Source organism: Urocitellus parryii, chromosome 7, assembly GCF_045843805.1.
Source record: "Urocitellus parryii isolate mUroPar1 chromosome 7, mUroPar1.hap1, whole genome shotgun sequence".
In the NCBI taxonomy this organism is placed as follows: domain Eukaryota; kingdom Metazoa; phylum Chordata; class Mammalia; order Rodentia; family Sciuridae; genus Urocitellus; species Urocitellus parryii.
Window position 1 is genome coordinate 178,408,161 of NC_135537.1, and position 17,401 is coordinate 178,425,561.

Consider the following 17,401-nt stretch of genomic DNA (forward strand, 5'->3'; position numbering starts at 1 on the left):
TCATGAAAGCTGGGGCACAAAGTTTTATTTGGAGTTAGTCGTAGGTGACAAAGGCACAGGAAAGAAGAGGAGTGGTCTTATATGGGGTCTCTGGACTCCAGGCTAGGCAGGGACACTGAGGCAGCACCTGAGTCTGTGGGAAGGAAGACCACCAGACGTGGAGGTCGGCAGCCTCCTGTCCTCCCAGTCCAGTGCAGTGACTGTGTGTTAAGAGCTGGGTGCAGGGCGGCACTGAGATAGGGTGGGGAGCATCTGCTGAGGGCAGGGCAAGAGAACTATGGTATAGCCACAGCCTGAGCACTGCCCTGTGCCCCAGGTGTTCACGCTGCCCAAGGTGAGTGCCAAGCTGAAACTGAAGCTGACGGCCCTGGAGGGCTCCAGGGTCCGACGGGTTGGTGTGGCCCACTTCAGCAGCTGTCGGGCCGAGGATTATGGGGAGCACCATCTGGCGGTCCTCACCAACCTGGGTGACATCCAGGTGGTCTCACTGCCCCTGCTCAAGCCCCAGGTGCGATACAGCTGCATTCGCCGGGAGGACGTCAGCGGCATTGCCTCCTGTGTCTTCACCAAATATGGCCAAGGTGTGCAGGCGGGGCAGGTGGATGGGGGCTCCCCGGCACTGCTGAGGGCTGGAGAGGGAACAGCAGCGAGGCCCTGACAGCCAGGCCGGCTGGCTCCTGGTGGAGAGCAGAGAGGGAGGTTCTGTCTCCTAATTTCCCCTGCGGGGAAGCTCTCCCACAGCCTCAGCCCTGGAGCCCTGGCCTCGCCTTATCTGTCACATTTCTTTTCTGCTCTCCAGGTTTCTACCTGATCTCACCCTCAGAGTTTGAGCGCTTTTCTCTTTCCACCAAATGGCTGGTCGAGCCCCGGTGTCTGGTGGAATCTTCCAGAACCAAGCACCACAGCCGCCCCAGCAATGGCAATGGCCCTGGCCCGGACAAGTCCTTGGGCCAAACCAGGTGAGGAGGAGAGCAGAAGACCTTTGCATGGCCTGTCCCCGCCCCCGCCTCCCCTCTGCTGACCAGTCAGAGGCCCCCTTCCTCCCTTGCAAGTCACCAGTTCAGGGAAGGGCTCTGTTGGCTCTGTTCTTCTCTGACCCAGTACTGTGGCAGGCCAGGCCAGTTGATGCCACACAGTCTTCACGGGACCAAGGCTTTCAGGGCCAGAGTAAGGAGCTTAGAGGCTCCTGGCCCTCACTGTCTCTCCCCCCACAGGAACTCAGGGAGCCAAAGTGATGGAGAGGGTAAGTCAGGCCTCTTGGGGCCACCACCTGGGGGAACACCTGGGCCACACCTGGTCAGACTGGGGCTGGAAGGGAGGGATGGAGCCCCAGGTGAGCAAGGAGATTTGGTGCTGGGAATAGGAAGTGTACCATTGTTAAGAGGAGAGCCAGGTAGAGAAGGACCCAGGGTAGGGTCCACCTCACCTGCCTCTGCCTTCCAGAGAAGAAACCCGGCCCGGTGATGGAGCACGCACTGCTCAATGATGAGCGTGAGTCAGGGTGGGGGCTGGCAGAAGGGAGGGGAAGGGTGTTCCTGGATACTGGGTGAGGCCTGGAGGGCCAGGGTGAAACTGAGGGCTGTTTCCCTGAGGTGGGCAAGACGGGCAAAGCGGGGAGAGGCTGCTAGCTGGCCTAGCCCCTGCTGGCCTCACCAGGCCTCACTGCCCTGCAGGAGTCCTGAAGGAAATCCAGAGCACACTGGAGGGGGACCGAGGGTAAGTCCCCAGGCTCTTGGAGAGGGGGCGGAGAGCACTGAGGGTGGAGGGGCCTGTGGGTGGTGACTCCCTGTGTTTGCTGCTGCAGGAGCTGTGGCAATTGGCGGTCTCACCGAATGGCTGTGGGATGCAGCCTCAGCAATGGGGGAGGTAGGGACTCAAGGCACTGCTTGGGAGGGTGTACTTCCTGGGGAGGGATCAGAGGAAGAGTGCTGGGCCCCTTCCCCAGGGTTGATAGGCCTTTGGGGCCATCCTAGCCCTGACACATGCCCTGGATGTCCCAGAAAACAACTGCTTAGGCTCAGAGTGGGTGACTGTCCTGCCCAGGATGATCATGAGCTGCTTTCCCCCCATGTCCATCCACAGCGGAGTGAACAGGACAGGTGACCAAGCTGCAAGATGAACACACACTACTGAGGGCCCTCAGTGGGCGGAGCTGCTCCTGCTGGAGAGGCCCGTGCACTGGGCCAGGCCATGGGCTTCGGGTGCCCCTGGTCTCCACCCTGCTGCTGCTCCTGGCCTTGCAGGAGGAGAGACCCCACTCCTGGGGCAGCCCCTCCTGGCCTTGTCTGTCTCAGTCCTTTTATCAATGTTGCACAGTTTTTATTCCTCTGCCCCCCCCCCCTTTTTGTAGTGGGTTGGGTTTTAAATTATAAATCTTAACTGCCTTTGGGTGAAACAGAGTTTTTAATAAACACCTTATTACCTCTTGACTGGACTGGTCCGAGAACTTGACTTCAATTGTCCAAATAAATGGGAAGTCTCAGCAGACCTGGCCTCACCCCGGGTCTGTTCCCAGCCTTGGAAGCCTCAAAGAACCAGCTTTTTAAGCATTTGAATCTGAGCCCACCATGCTTGTTTGTATCTGAACATAACTGAGTGCTCATTCTTAAGGAATAAACAGGGAGTGTGAACCATCCAAAGTCTGTCTATCCCACCTGGAGAACAGGACACCCCCACCCCCTGTGGAGAGGTACAGGGCTTTGGCTGTGAATTTAAGAGGTGGTACAGTTTGTTTTATCTAGTTAGCTTAAAGAACAAATGTCAAGAGACACAAAGTTTCCTGCCTAGACACCAAGAATTGAAGAAAACCGTGATAACATAAGCACTGTGGATCAGAGTGGAGAGCCAGCGCTTCCATTTGACGACTGTCTGCCTGATTAGATCAGATAGGAGGCTGAAAACGAGCCTAGCTTGGTGGTAGCACCTGTAGTTCCACCTACTCAAGAGTCTGGAGCAGGAGAATTGTGTCAGCTGAGGAATTCAAGGCCAGCCTGGGCAATGTAATAAGACCCTGTCTCGAAAAAAGAAAACACACACCTGCAAATACCAGGAAGACTTTAAAAACAGGCTTACCTCCGCGCTCACTAACTGGAGCCTTGCCTAAGTACCCAGTGCGCTCAAGTGCTAGCTGACATGGGCAGGTTTCTTTCAATTCTAAGGCATCCTCACGCTGGGATGTGAGGTGAATGGTTTCTGTTGCCGGGCATGAGCAAACAGAAGCAGCTGGTCCTCTAGCAAGCGAATTGGAGGAAGCTAGGCTGGCACAGGGAGAGGAGTCGGGGTCCTTCTAGCAGTCCACAGGAGAGGTGATAGGGAGTAAACTGAGGCATTGAAAGGTCGACAAGTGTCGCTGCCTTGTGGAGAAGCCAGCAGATGGGAGGTGCTAGCTCCAGAGGTCATGGAGATGTACCATAGGAAACTGGATTCAGGGTTCTCAACTTAGATCTGAGGGTTTCAGGCATCCAAACAGGTGGGAGGCTTGGTGTTCACTTTGACTTTGAAGTTTGGCAGATCCAGCTCTTGAACACTGGCTTGGTCTGTGACTGGCCCTGTGACCTTGGGCAGATGACCTCGTGTGCCTTAATTTATATATAAAATGGGGGATAATAGAAGGACCTGCCTCAGAAGGTTGTAAAGACTAAATGAGAGCCTGTAAGAACACACAGCACCTAGCTCCTCGTAAACACCCAAGCCAAGGAGGTCAGAGTAAGTGAATAGTGGGTGAGGCCAGCAGAGAAGGATTTGGCTCCCCAAGGGAAGAAGTGGGGAATGGAGTCACAGAGAGCTCAGAACACAGCCGCCGGAGGAGTTCCCAGTGTGAGGGAGGGCTGGGGATGTAGTTCAGTGGTGGCATGTGTGCCTATCATGCATGATGCCCTGGGTTCCATCTCCAGCAAGAAAAAGAAAGAAAGAAAAATTTAAAAAAAAAGAAGAAAGATTACCCAGGTTGATCCTTGAGTGATCCAAGTCCTGGCCTGAGTCAACAGGAAGAGAGGCGGCCACCTAACCTCACCAAGCAGGTAGAAGATTGAAGGGGGACATAGCTCTCTGTTCTGCTCTAAGAACAGGACACATTGTAATAGGGTCACATAGCTAGCTACCAGAGCTTTGTGGCTGATGCCAGCACCTCACACCCATTCTCCAGCTGGGCCTTTGGAGCCAGACTGCCTGGGTTGGCGGTCTATCTCTGACACTGACTGGCTGCGTGTCTCAGTGGTCTCCTCCATAAATGGGCATCTTTATAGCACCTACCAGTGTGCTTTCAAGGATACAATGACTTCATAGTAAAGCACTTAGAACAGTGCCTGGTGTATCATAAGCCCTAAAGTGCTAGCTTTTTGCAATTCATGTTTGCCCAGGGCAGAGCAGTGAGCAAGCTCTTTTTGGTTTGTTTCCTACATTGGTTTTTGCAGTACTGATGATTAAACTCAGGGTGCCCTGCCACTGAGCTACACCCCAACCCTTTTAGTTACTTACTTTGAGACAGGGTCTCTAAGTTGCCTAGGTTGGCCTTCAATTTACAGTCCTCCTGCCTCAGCCTCCTGAGTAGCTGGGATTACAGATGTGCACCACTGTGCCCAGCCCTGAATTTATAAAATAGATGCTGGTAGTGCAGAAGTCAAAGGAGCACAGCTTCACACACTCCCCGGTGCTAAACAGCATCCCCCACATCCCAGGGCAAACTCTCAATCACACTGCCTGCTTTTGCACTATCAATAAATGGAATCACGCAGCAGATACTCTTTCATGCACAGCTACTTTCACTCAGCATTTTCGAGATTATCCACGTTGCTTGTGGTTGTAGAGGGTTCTCAATGCTGTGCAGTGAACCATTGTGTAAATAAATACCTCGCTCACCCCACATTCTGCTTTGTGTGGGAGATTCAAGCTCTCTGAATACCACTGCCCGTTTACCTGGCAGCATTGATGGTGAGGGGTGCAGCTTAGAGCTGTCTCCAGACACAGCTGTTACCCATGAGCTTGTGGTCTGCAGGGACAGCTGACTCCTGGAGATGCACACAGCACTGGATGAGTCACTTTCAACTCTGCTTAACCAGGCCTCTGGGCTGAGTGGCCCCCGGGGCGTTCTAAGTGAGACTGCTCTGCTGCCTCTGGGGCTCCTTCAAGGAGATATGCAGAAACAGACGGCAGGCAGGCATTTAAGGGAAAGTGCTGCAGTCTGGAATGTTCTCTCCCCTGCTCCAGGACTAGGTGGTGCTGCTGGTGAACAGAGGCCAGAGCAAGATGGGTCAGTGGGACACAGGAGTCCCTGAGGGGGCAGGTCCTGGGCTCAACAACTCAGCTGGCTCCATCTTGGGGCCCCAGAACCTGCTCTTGCAGCAGCTGCTATGTCCCAGGGACCTTCCGGTGACCTCAGGAATCCTGCCTGATTGGGTTGAACTACAGTGTAGCCATCAAGAAGCAGACCCCCCACCCTGTGTCCTAGAGGAGGACCCCCAAAGATGAAAAAAAGACAGGTCTCAAAGGATCATAGTGTCTCTGAGAGGAGGGAAGTCTGCTTTTTTTCCCATAGAAAAATGAATTTAAGGCATTGGGATTTTGTTTCAGAGTGTTGGTACCACTTTTCTTTTTTATTTTAGATTTTTAAAATATTTTTTAGTTGTAGATGGACACAATACCTTTACTTATTTATTTTTATGTGGTGCTGAGGATCAAACCGAGTGCCTCACCCGTGCTAGTGAGTGCTCTACCACTGAGCCACAACCCCAGCCCATATTTTATTTAAATTTTTAAAACAAATTTTATATTATTTTACTCATTTTATTATTTATTTATTTATAATGTATTATTAGTTTTATTTAATTTATTAAATTAATTAAACTTAATTTCTTATTTATTTATATTTTATTTTTTATTGTTTCAGTGTGTTGGACACCACCCTGTATTAATGCTATGCAGAGACACCTGTTCTGTCTTACTGGTGGGAATGTATATTAATACAATCTCCATGAGGGAAAATTTTGGTGTTTTAGTCAGCTTTTGTGTCACTGTAACCAAACTACCTGACAAGAACAACTTAGAGGAGGGAAAGTTTATTGTGGGCTCATGGTTTCAGAGGTCTCAGTCCATAGACTCTGGCTCCATTGGTCTGGCAGAAAGTGAGGCTGCACATCATGGGGGGAGGGCACAGCGGAGGGAAGCTGCTCAGCTCATGGCAGCAAGGAAGCCGAAGAGGGGGCCACTGGTAAGGGGCCACGGAAGATGCACCCTTCCAGGGCATGCCCTGGTTACCACCTCCTCCAGCCACAGTTTACCTGCCTGCAGTTACCACCCAAACTAAGACAGACTGATTAGGTTACACCTCTCACCATCTGATCATTTCATCTCTCAACACTTCTGCATCAACAGGAGCTTTGGGGAACACCTTATAACCAAACCATAATGTTTGGAAATCTTCAAAATTACAAACACATATAGCCTACAGTCCAGCAAGTCTACTTCTAGGAATTATTCCTACTTGGATACTGATGAAATTCCAGTGTTTTTTGTAATTTAAGCAAAGGATGAGATGAGGCAGCATCCTCATCTATCAATAGCTGGGTGAAGTAGCTCACGTCTGTAACCCCAACTACTGAGGAGGCTGAGGCAGTAGGATGGCAAGTTCCAGGCCTGCTTGGGTAACTTCGTGAGACTCTTGTCTCAAATTTTTTAAAAAGTCTGGGGTTATAGAGCTCAGAAGCAGAATGCTCCTGGGTTGAATCCCCAGCAACCACACACACACACAAAAACACACACAATTATATGTACCTATAGGTATATAGATACATACCAAGAAGTTGGTTAAATGATGGTGCATTAATTTGCTGGATTATCATGCAATTTAAAAACAAGGGAGTGAGGAGAGAGGGAAGTTTTCTATGTATTATAAAATCTCCAAATGAAATTGTTAGGTGAAAAAAAAGTAGTGAGATAAGATTCCACTTTTGCTAAAAGGAAAAAAAGATTCATTTTTATCTGAATGGATAACTCTGGAAAATGGGAAACCTCAAGGGGAAATTGAATAGCTGAGGGTCTTTTGTGAATTTTGAACTATGAAAATGTATTTCCTATTCTAAAATAAATGTTAATATTTTATTGGGGGTGGTGAGGGGATGGATCTCTATCTCAGAGGTAGAGTACTTGCCTAGCATGTACAAGGCCCTGAGTTCCATCCCCAGAACCTGAGTTCCATCCCCAGAACCATAAAATAGAAAGAAAGAATAAGGAGGAGGAGGAGGAGGAAGGAAGGAAGGAAGGAAGGAAGGAGAGAGGGAGATTTAAAACACATAAGTTAGGGAATTGGGGATTTATGGGGTCTGGTTTTGTTTCGTAACTATAAGAGAGTACACAGCCATTATACCAGTTCAAGATGCACCATTCAAAGCGAAATTTTGGATAAATTATAGTTCACAATGGAAAAGAACAAACTAATAATACTCATGGAGCATTCCCTGCATACCAGGGTCACTTGGTCCCAGCCTCCCAGACCCAGGAGAAGTAGGAAGCCCCACACAGTTTCACTCTGCCCTCCCCAGCCAGGCGAACAAACAGGCAGAAGCAAAGGTGGGCCCCTCAGTCTGGCACGGTGCCAGGCTGGCCTGGCTGGGAGCAGGCCCAGCAAGGTTGCCCTGTCCATGGCCTTAATCTACAGAGTCTCCTCTTTCGCAGGTGCTTCTGCTCCATTGTTGGCTGAGGGGGGTCAGGACTCACTGTCTCCTGCATTATTGATGCTCTAAGTGGAGAGCCCTTAGCCTCGCCAGAACACAGCTGGGTGGTAAGCTGCTGCAGCCCAAGGGCACCCTGAAGCAGTCAGACCCCTAAAAGGAAAAAGAACCTGGGAAGTGTGAAGGTTGTCTTCTCTGGGACTATTATGGGTGGGAGCAAGAACAAAGCGCCTCAGCGCAGGGCGAGACCTGGGAGGCCAGCCTCAGGGGAGCAGGAGTCGGGATCGGCTATTGCTGATAGCGCACTTAGCCAGGACCACCGACCTGGCCGCAGCAAAGCCCTCCGGGCGAGACCCTCCAAGGAGCCCGACTCCGTAGGGAACAAGAGACTCGCTAGTGGCCACAGGAAGCCGGCCACAGACGGGAACGGTGGCTGCAGAAAGCCAGGTGCTGAGCCACCACCGGAGGCACAGGAGAGGCAAGGCAGCACGCGGCATAGGGGATCCGGGCCCTTGGAGAGTCACCGACCAGGGGACAGCCGTGGGGAGCGCCAGGATGAGGAGAGTCTACCGGAAGAAGAGGGTACAGCCCAGCGCCGCCGTCGCCGCAAGAGGAAAGGAAAAGGGCAGGGACCCTTGGCTCAGCCCGGCCGCGGAGAGGCTCGGAGCCGCGAAAGTGAACCACCGGGAGGGGACCTAGGCAGCTCTTGCCGGGACAGCGAAGCTCAAGAGTCCCAGGAGACGAGCAGCCAGGGCAAGGGGACCTTGCAGCTGCGGACTAAGTCAGAGCCAACGGAAATGGGCCCGGAAGGGAACAAAATATGGCCAGAGTCAGCGCTGCATCCAGGCGAATGCCAGACCAGCAACAGTCAGGGCAGTGACGATCCCTCAGCTCAGCTTCTGCATGAGGAAGTGTCGTCGGGGACAGGGCCCCAGGGAGCGAGTGAGGATTCTGGGACAAATACGGACTTGAGTCCGGAGGGGACCGGGCCTGGACCGCGCCCACCGGCACCCCTGGGGACAGCAAGCTGGGTCCCTGATGCCCAAGAGATCGACCTGGGTGGAAAAGCCACGGCATGCAGCTCCCTCGAGCGCAGTTGTGCGCACGTCCCTGGGAACTCGTGGGATTCTCCAGACCCCACGTTTTCTCCGGACTCAAGTGACGGCTGGGCGCAGCAGGAGGCGGAGCTGCAGGACGCCCAGCCTGAAACAGTCGAGGCCCCTGCGGCCCGGGCTCAGCGCCTCCAGACTGGAAAGGTGGCGGGGAAGCTGCAGGTGGCAGAGGACCAGAGCGAAGCGGCGTCGGAAAAGGGGGCAGGTCCAGAGGGCCCAGCGCCACTGGCCACCCTCACGGTGCTCCGTAAGCTCCGCGCGAGGCCCACTCCAGGCCCCTCTCCCCAGGCCTCAGGGTCGGGTGGCGCGGGCCTCAAGGAGCGCCTTCTGCGTGTGGTTCGGGCCCTGGGCCTGCTGCAGTGGCTGCTGCGCCGGCTACGGCAGCCTCGGGCCCGGGAGCCTGAGGCGGAGCCTCGGGAGGGCGAGGGGCGGGGCCGCGGGCCTGGACGGAGGCGCCGTCTGGCGTTGCGCCTGGCGGGCTTAGCGGGGTGGAGAGCGTCGCCGAGGCCTCCACCTGGCGGTGGCAGGAGCCCTCCACGGGGTCGGGATAGCCCAGCCCCGGAGGACCCTTCCGACGATGAGGACCCCACTCCGGATCCCAAGTTCGCAGTTGTGTTCCCCAGGATGCACAGGGAGGGGAGGGCTTCGAGCAGCTGGAGCTCAGGGGAAGTCTCCGCGGACGCCCACACCGGGGAGGCTGCCCGGGAGAGTGAGAGACACGTGGCTAGTGGAGAAGGAGCGGTCGGGCCCTGCCCCGCCGTCTTCCTCGCGCAGCCTACCCCAGACTCGACTCCACTCGAGGAGAACGGCTCCAGCAGCGAAGCGGAGCCAGAGACCTTGGAAGCCGAGACCCCGGTGCACTGGGCGCGGGACTCAGGCCCCCACCAGGACCCTGGGTTGGGCACCAGCGCGCTGCTGCCCCGACTCACCTTGGAGACCCGCCTGGAGCGCGACAGGAGCTCCTGCTGGTCCCTGAGAGAGCAGTGGGAGCCCGAGGATGAGGCCGAGGCAGCGCTGGAGAGGGACCTGGAGCTGAGCCTTGGGCCTGACCTGAAGGCATCCTTCCTGGGTACTGGGGGTAGGAGCCTCAGAGATGGCCTGGAAGACACTGAGGACCTGGCCCGGCTGGGGTGAGCAGCACAGTTCCAAATCGGCCATCCCTGCCTGGCGGTTTCTTATACGCCACCTACACTGATCTTTATAAACTGAATAGACTTCCATAGGATCCTTAGAAAGATTTTTTGCCCCACAAAAGGTTTTCTGACTAGAGGGAGCTGGTGAGGAGTCCCTTCCTGGGACTTCCTCTTGTAATGGGCACAAAGCTTCCCTTTCAGGGGCCTGTTCCTTGTCTACCCCCATAGATTGGTCATTTACTGAATAGACCCTCCCTCTTTGTGGTTAAGGCTCTAAAAAGTTGGGTAACTTGCCCCAAGTGTCCCTGAAGCTCCTGGCACAGCTAGGCCAGGACCTCCTTCATCTCCCAGCTCCTCCCTTCCACCCTGCTGTCCCCACAGGTTGGTGTGTGACAGCTCTGTGCTGCTGTGCCTCAAGAAGAGATTTCACCTGGGCCGCATCTATGTATGGGGGCTTACAAGGAGCGGGTGGTGTGCTGGGTTCCCTTTCCCCTGGGAATAGAGGGCTCCTGGGCATCCCAAGGCTTCTCCTTCCTCTTTGTGCCTGGGCTGGGTGGTGAGCCTCTGTCTGGGGTCCTACAGAGCAGCGTGGGGCCCAGCTGGGAAGCGCTGAATAACCCCCACTTGCATTCCTCCTGCTGCCTCCACGCACCAATAACAACTTCTGCTTCCTTCCCCAGACATTTGGGGGGCCCCTCCTGGTGGCTCTGAATCCCCACCGGCCCCTGCCTCTCTTCTCATCTGAGATCTTAACCAGCTACCACCCTGGGAAGGCCCCCAATACCACCCCGTATGTGCCTTTGGTCTTTCAAATTTGTGTTTACCTCCCGGGTGGCTGGGCCCCGGCACCTCCCATTGACTGGCCCTGGGGCCTGTGGTCATGTCCCACCTATACCTAGGAGCACCCTAGAGGCCCATCTCTGGCAACCTTCCCGTCTTTCTGCCCTCCTTCCCCAGACACGTATTTGCCATTGTGGCAGCAGCCTATAGCCTATTTAAGAGCACCGGGCAGGACCTCTGCATCCTCCTCAGGTGAGTGCTGGCTGGCCTGCCTGAGCCCGCAGGCCTCCCTGAGGACTCGCAGGTGGGGCATGAGGTCTGGTGCACCACGGGGTGACAGCTCTGGACTTCACTGGGGTCTGCTCTTGAGGTCACCATATAGGCCCCTTTCTGTTTGACCTCCACGCCCTGCATTTATCCATGTTTCTGGGGTTCTCCAGTGTGTCACTTCCAAGTGGCACAGCCCCACTGTGCAGGTTCAGTGAGGCAGTCCCACAGTCTCCTTCCTGGAGAACCTCCTGGCCTCCACCCATCCCCAGCTCCTCCCTCCTGCAGTGGGCGCAGTGGCTCAGGGAAAACAGAAGCTGCCAAGAAGATTGTGCGGTTCCTGCGCAGCGTGGAGCAGCAGCAGGCAAGGGACAGAGGGTGCCAGGTGAGGCTGGGATGAAGCTGTCTCCCTCCAGGGGGCAACTGGCCACTTGCCAGGGGTCCAAGGTAGACCATCCCTTTCCTTTGGGCCAAAGGACAGTGGTCTTGCGTCTCTGGCTTCTCCCGGAGTTAGCTCCAGGCATTGCCTGCTGTGGGGGCTGGGGAGCTTTTCTGAGGGGTCTGACTCCCTCATGGGCCCAGCACAGCCAGCAGGAACAGGGAACCCTTGAGGCAGTACCAGTGTCATCCCAGAGATGCTCAAGCGCCCCTCCTCCCCACAGCTGGATGATGTGCTGCCTGTGCTCAGCAGTTTTGGCCATGCCAAGACTCTCCTCAATGCCAACGCCAGCCGCTTTGGCCAGGCCTTATGCTTCTGCCTGCAGCGGTGAGTGATGGGGGTCCATTGGCATCTGTAATGGGTTACCCTTACTGGGAGCCTGGGGCTGATGCCCTTGGTCCCAGCCTCTCGTGGGCCCATCCTAAGCAGGGCCCCAGTGTACAATGGGGGCACCCTAGCCTATCTCCTGTGCCCGCAGTGGTGTCATTGTGGGAGCCTCTGTGTCACATTATCTGCTTGAGACCTCCAGAGTGGTATTCCAGGTAAGGGTGCCCTCCTGTCTACCCCTTCCCAATTCCCAAAGTGAGGGGGCTGTGCCTCCAGGCGTCGTCCCACCTACGACAGTCTTCCCAAAGGCCCAGGCTGAGCGGAGCTTCCATGTCTTTTATGAGCTGCTGGCGGGGTTGGATCCCATGGAGCAGGAGCAGCTCTCCCTGCAAGGACCAGAAACCTACTACTATCTCAACCAGGTGAGGGTAAGGCTCCTGTGGTTCAGGGGCCAGATCTCAGCCCAGGTGGGAGGAGTCGAGGGAGGCAGTGGGGGCCAGACCTGCCCCCTCAGCCCCTTTGTGCTTCACAGGGCCAGGCCTGCAGCCTCCAGGGCAAGGATGATGCCCTGGACTTCAGAGGGCTAGAGAAGGCCCTGCAGGTGCTGGGCTTGGGCCCCGAGGAATTGACTGCAATCTGGGCCGTGCTGGCCACTGTCCTGCACCTGGGAAACATCTGCTTTTCTTCTTCAGAGGTGGGCTTCCCCTGTGGGCAGGGCTAGTGGAGACGCTGATTAGCGGTAATTTTTTGCGCAGTCAGAACAATGAAAATGATGTCAAGCCCTCGTGTGTAGGAGCCTACAAAGCCCTGGGCTGTCCCTAAAGAGGGAGACATCCATTGTTTTAGATGAGAAAATTGAGCCCTGGAGAGTCTACATTTTCCCAGTACCTGTTACACTCAGCTGCTGCCCATCAGTAGAGCACCTGCATTAACTGAGCAGTTATTTTGTGCCTAGCCCTGGGCAAGTCACTTGGCACATGTTGTGTAACTCAGTTCTCATAAAAACACCATGACCTAAGAGTTATTGTTTCCCCTTTGGCAATAAGGCAGTGGAGGCCCGGGAAGGGACGGGACTCACCAGAGCCACCCAGCTAGTAAGGAGGGAAAGCCAGGACTTGACTTGGGGCCCTCAGACTCAGGGCCTGGCTCACCGTGACCCAGATTTCCCCCACATGTTGTCATCCCTTTGGATGACGGCAGCTGACGTGACAAGGAAATTCCTGTCCCTGCCCTGGGGAACAGGTCCATTTCATGAACAGAGTTCTCCCTGTCCTTTTCTCTGTCTAGTGGGAGTCCCAGGAGGTAGCTTCTGTGTCCAGCTGGGCTGAGATCCACACAGCAGCCCGGTTACTCCAGGTGCCACCAGAGCGCCTGGAAGGGGCTGTCACCAGGAGGGTCACGGTGAGTCCAAGGGTCCTGGGGAGGTGAGGGGACAAGCCAGGCCTCCTCCAGGCTGGGTGGTGCCTGATTGGGCCACTGGCCTGACATACCCCATGCACTTCCTCTGGCCTCCAGGAGACGTCCTATGGCCAGATCTCCAGGTCCTTGCCCGTGGAAAGTGCCATCGATGCCAGGTGGCCCTGGGGATGGGAGAACCAAGCCAGGCCTGTGCTCTGCTGCGTGTGGCTTACTCACTGTGCCCACAGGGATGCCCTGGCCAAGGCCCTGTACTCACAGCTCTTCAGCTGGCTTTTGAGGAGGATCAACTGGCAGCTGGCACCACCTGAGGAGGAAGGCAGCGTGGGCACCATCACTATTGTGGACGCCTATGGCTTTGAGGTCTCCCCCTTGGGAGGGCCCAGCACAGGGGATGCCCATCTCACGCTGATATATTTCTTTTTAGTTATTGATGGACTTTATTTTATTCATTTATTTATATGCGGTGCTGAGAATCGAACCCAGTGCCGCCCACACGCTAGGCAAGCGCTCCGCCACTGAGCCACAGCCCAGCCTTCACACTGATATATTTCCGATCTGCCTGCCCACCTCACCCTGTGCCCTCGCTGGCCTTGTCTGCACCTGTTGGGTGGCTGCTCCAGGGACAGAGAGGAAAGGGCACAGGCCTGGACTCTGGGTGCGTTAGTCTGGTTGAGGGTGGCAGGGAACGCTCCATTCACCTCCAGCTGCCTGCTTTCCTGAAGAGCATGTCCTGCCACGCTCCTGGGTTGGCTTCCTACAGGGCTTCTCCTTTCTCCCCCATGGCTGCCCTCTGGGAGAGGCTGAGGCCCACCCCAATCTCCATGGCCAGCACATGCTGCCCTCCTTCTGTGGAGCAGAGGCTCGGGAAGCTCTGGAGCTCCTAGGTTTCAATCCTGTCACTCAATCCTTGACCTCATGCAGGTTGATTAACCTGTCTGAGGCCATGCTCCTGTCCATCCTGCCCCCCACAATATGTTCTTGGTGACTATCCCCACCTGTGAGGGGGGTGTGTGCTTACATGTGCTCTGTTTGGGGTGTACAACTGCATGAAGAGGGTCCTCTGCTGGGCTTGTAGTCAAGCACTGAGCTGCACAGAGGAAGGTACAGAGTCCCTTTGGGAGGAAGGCTGGAGGGCTTCCTAGAGGTGGCAGCCTGAAACTCTGCTGATGAAGATGTGGGATTCTGATAGCAAGCTAGGTGGTGGGCAAAGGCACTGTCTGGACCCAAGGATGGCTATGAGCAGAGCCTGAAGGCTCACAGTGGGCTGGAGCAGAGGCAAGGGTGTGGGCAGCTGGAGGGAGGCTGGCCTTGTGGCTGGGTCAGGGCTGAGGTGGGCTGTGTGTTGTGCTGTGTGTTGGACCCCATCCTATTGGCTGCAGCATCAATCCTGGGGCACCGTTTCTCCAAGCCCTGGAGAGGATGGGACAGCTCCTAGGGGAGGGAACAAAGGGCACAGGCCTGTGTGCAGCCCCCACCTGCGCTGGCCCCACCTGCTGTGTGTGCTCACCTCGCTGTCCCCGCTGTCCCCACTGTCCCCACTATCCCGTGCCCCAGGCGCTGCGGGTGAACACCCTGGAGCAGCTGTGCAACAACCTCGCCAGCGAGCGCCTGCAGCTCTTCTCCAGCCGAGTGCTGCTGGCCCAGGAGGAGGTAGGAGAGCTGAGCACAGACAGCACGGGTGCCAGGGCACTGCCCAGTGCAGAGGCCACCTTGGTAAAGGAAAGGTGATGCATGGAGAGCTTGCCCGAGTCCCCCTTTCATGGGATGGGTGGGTTCTTCTGAACAGTTCACTCATCTATAAAATGGGAAGGTGAGCCCTGCTTCAGCTCAGGGGGTCCCTGGGGACGTAGATTGTAAATGGCCAAAAGCTGTTTGTTCCCAGGAGGAGTGTCGGCGGGAGCTGCTGCCCTGGGTGCCCCTCCTTCAGCCTTTGAGGGAGTCCTGCCTGGACCTCCTAGTAGACCATCCCCACAGCCTCCTGAGGATCCTGGATGCCCAGACCTGGCTGTCCCAGGTGAGGGCTGGGGCAGTGGGCTCCCAGGGACAAGGAGTAGGGGCCCTGGTTAGCCAGGCTGGAGCCAGCAGGACCTCGTAGAGGTTATGGGATCCAGAGACCCTTAAGAATTTGAAAATGGGGGCCTGGGGCTGGGGCTCAGCGGTAGAGCGCTCGCCTAGCACATGCAAAGCCCTGGGTCCGATCCTCAGCACCACATAAAAATAAATAAATAAAGGTATTGAGTCCAGCTACAACTGAAAAATAAATATTAAAAAAATGAGTTTGATAATGAATTTCTGTGCCAGAAAGTGTGCTAAGGATAAAAGGTGAGCAAAGAGAGACCATAGAGCCCACCATGCAGCAGGTGAGAAATGCTGATTTAAAAGGAAAAGGCTGGGTGCAGTGGTGTACACTTATAGTCCCAGCCCAGCAGGCTGAGGCAGGAGGTTAAGGCCAGCCTGGGCAACTTAGAAAGATCATGTCTTTTATTTTTTTATTTTTTTTAGTTGTAAATGGACAGAATGCCTTTGTTTGTTTATTTTTATGTGGTACTGAGAGTGGAATCCAGTGCCTCACACATGCTAGGCAAGCGCTCTGCCACTGAGCTACAGCCCCATCCAAGATCATGTCTTTAAAAAGGAGGATGGGGTTGAGGATGTAGCTGAGTGGCAGAGGGCTTGCCTAGCTCGTGCAAAGCCCTGGGGTTCCATCCCCAGCACAGCGCGGGAAGGGGTGTAGAAAACCCTAAGCCAAAAATGCAGAAGCTGATATAAAGCCCACATGCATGATCTGTGGGTGGGTTTGTGAGGCTCTAAGAACATATGTGGGTCCCAGGCCTCCTTTGGGAACTGAGGCCAGAAGGTAGAACAGGAATATCTATAGAAGCTAAATATATCATGACCCTGAATATAAGCCATGCCCATTGTCCCAATTAGAGGTCAGAAATGAAAAATAATGGTAAAATAATCCAACACATAATTATGATCATTCATATCATATATCATAGATGATAGTCACCATGATATCAATGTAATACTTAAGTGTTAATATATATAGATACTGATATGTAACATATTACCTTAATATGTAACTTTTTTTTTTGATATGAGGAGTTGAATCCAAGGGTGCTTAACCACTGAGCCACATTCCTAGCCCTTTTTTATATTTTTTATTTTGAGACAGGTTCTAAGTTGCTCAGGGCCTCTCCAAGTTGCTGAGGCTGGCTTTGAACCTATAATCCTCCTGCCTCAGCCTCCTGAGCCACGGGGATTACAGGCGTGCACCACTGCCCCCACCTGTAACTTTCATTTATCGTTTGCTTTCCGGTTCTGGGTATTGAACCCAGGGTCTCACACATGCTATGCAAGTGTTGTACTGCTGAGCTGTATCTCCAGCCCAACATTCATTTATGAAACTCAAACATATTTGAAATCCCTTACTAGATAAGACAATGTATTAATTTGTAAAGGATTGCTTTTCCCCTTGCTCGCATTACAGTTTTTTTTTTTCACACATGCTAGGCAAGCGCCCTGCCATTGAGCTACACCTCCAGCCTTGTTTCCACTTCATTTTGAGACAGAGTCTCAGTGAGTTGCTGAGGCCAGCCTCAGACTTGTGATCCTCCCGCTCAGCCTCCTGAGTAGCTGGGATTACAGGAGTGCATCACCTTGCCTGGCCCACGATGTCTTATTAAAACTTGTCACTGGTGTCTTTGAGTCCGCAAGGCTACTTTTGGAGCACCGAGCATGGTTTTCCAAGGCTTGACACCCCCTCTAGTTCTGTGCTATTTGAAACGCAGCACTGTGTGGGTCTGAGCCATGGCTCTCCTGTGGGCAGCAGGAGTCAGACTCCCCTGACTGATTGCCATGTGCTCATTAGCTCCATCAAGTAAGCTCTGCCTGGATACATGTGGAAAATAATGTTTGAAATACTCATTTAGAAGCTGTAATTGTGGGATCCTACATCCTCAGTAATTGCTGCATCTGTCTTAAAGTCCCCTGGCCCCTGTTTCCTTTAAGGGACCCTTCAGGCATCCTCCGCGAGCTGCCAAATCTAGTACTGACTGGGGTGGTTTGGTTTCTGGGCCTGAGGTTGCTGTGTCTTTCTCAAATAGTATTTGATTGCTCAAAATTAAGTCATCAAGAAAGAGGGAGGCTGGGCAGGGTGGCAGCTGCCTAAAGTGCTAGCAACTCGGGAGGCTGCAGGAGGAGGATCACAAATTTGAGGTCAGCTTCGACAACTTAGAAAGACCCCGTCTCAAAATA

The 17,401-nt window shown here is 54.4% G+C and overlaps 2 protein-coding genes across 4 annotated transcripts in view; both read left to right on the forward strand.

Moving 5' to 3' along the window:
- Llgl2 (LLGL scribble cell polarity complex component 2) overlaps positions 1–2,412 on the forward strand; it is a 39,284-nt gene extending 36,872 nt beyond the window's left edge. For 2 of the 3 annotated variants that reach the window (XM_077800594.1, XM_026404813.2), the window contains exons 20-26: positions 317–581; positions 800–959; positions 1,215–1,243; positions 1,444–1,491; positions 1,674–1,716; positions 1,805–1,866; positions 2,083–2,412. In XM_077800594.1, coding sequence (XP_077656720.1) covers positions 317–581; positions 800–959; positions 1,215–1,243; positions 1,444–1,491; positions 1,674–1,716; positions 1,805–1,866; positions 2,083–2,090 — 615 coding nt within the window. In that variant the 3' untranslated portion in view covers positions 2,091–2,412. The remainder of the gene's footprint in view (positions 1–316; positions 582–799; positions 960–1,214; positions 1,244–1,443; positions 1,492–1,673; positions 1,717–1,804; positions 1,867–2,082) is intronic. The other variant, XM_077800595.1, reaches the window with a different exon arrangement.
- A 5,458-nt stretch (positions 2,413–7,870) lies between these two features.
- Myo15b (myosin XVB) overlaps positions 7,871–17,401 on the forward strand; it is a 30,585-nt gene continuing 21,054 nt past the window's right edge. The window contains exons 1-13 of the mRNA XM_077800990.1: positions 7,871–9,906; positions 10,291–10,354; positions 10,590–10,699; positions 10,867–10,941; positions 11,245–11,341; positions 11,619–11,722; positions 11,874–12,144; positions 12,255–12,416; positions 13,010–13,123; positions 13,238–13,296; positions 13,369–13,501; positions 14,696–14,791; positions 15,024–15,155. Coding sequence (XP_077657116.1) covers positions 7,871–9,906; positions 10,291–10,354; positions 10,590–10,699; positions 10,867–10,941; positions 11,245–11,341; positions 11,619–11,722; positions 11,874–12,144; positions 12,255–12,416; positions 13,010–13,123; positions 13,238–13,296; positions 13,369–13,501; positions 14,696–14,791; positions 15,024–15,155 — 3,453 coding nt within the window. The remainder of the gene's footprint in view (positions 9,907–10,290; positions 10,355–10,589; positions 10,700–10,866; positions 10,942–11,244; positions 11,342–11,618; positions 11,723–11,873; positions 12,145–12,254; positions 12,417–13,009; positions 13,124–13,237; positions 13,297–13,368; positions 13,502–14,695; positions 14,792–15,023; positions 15,156–17,401) is intronic.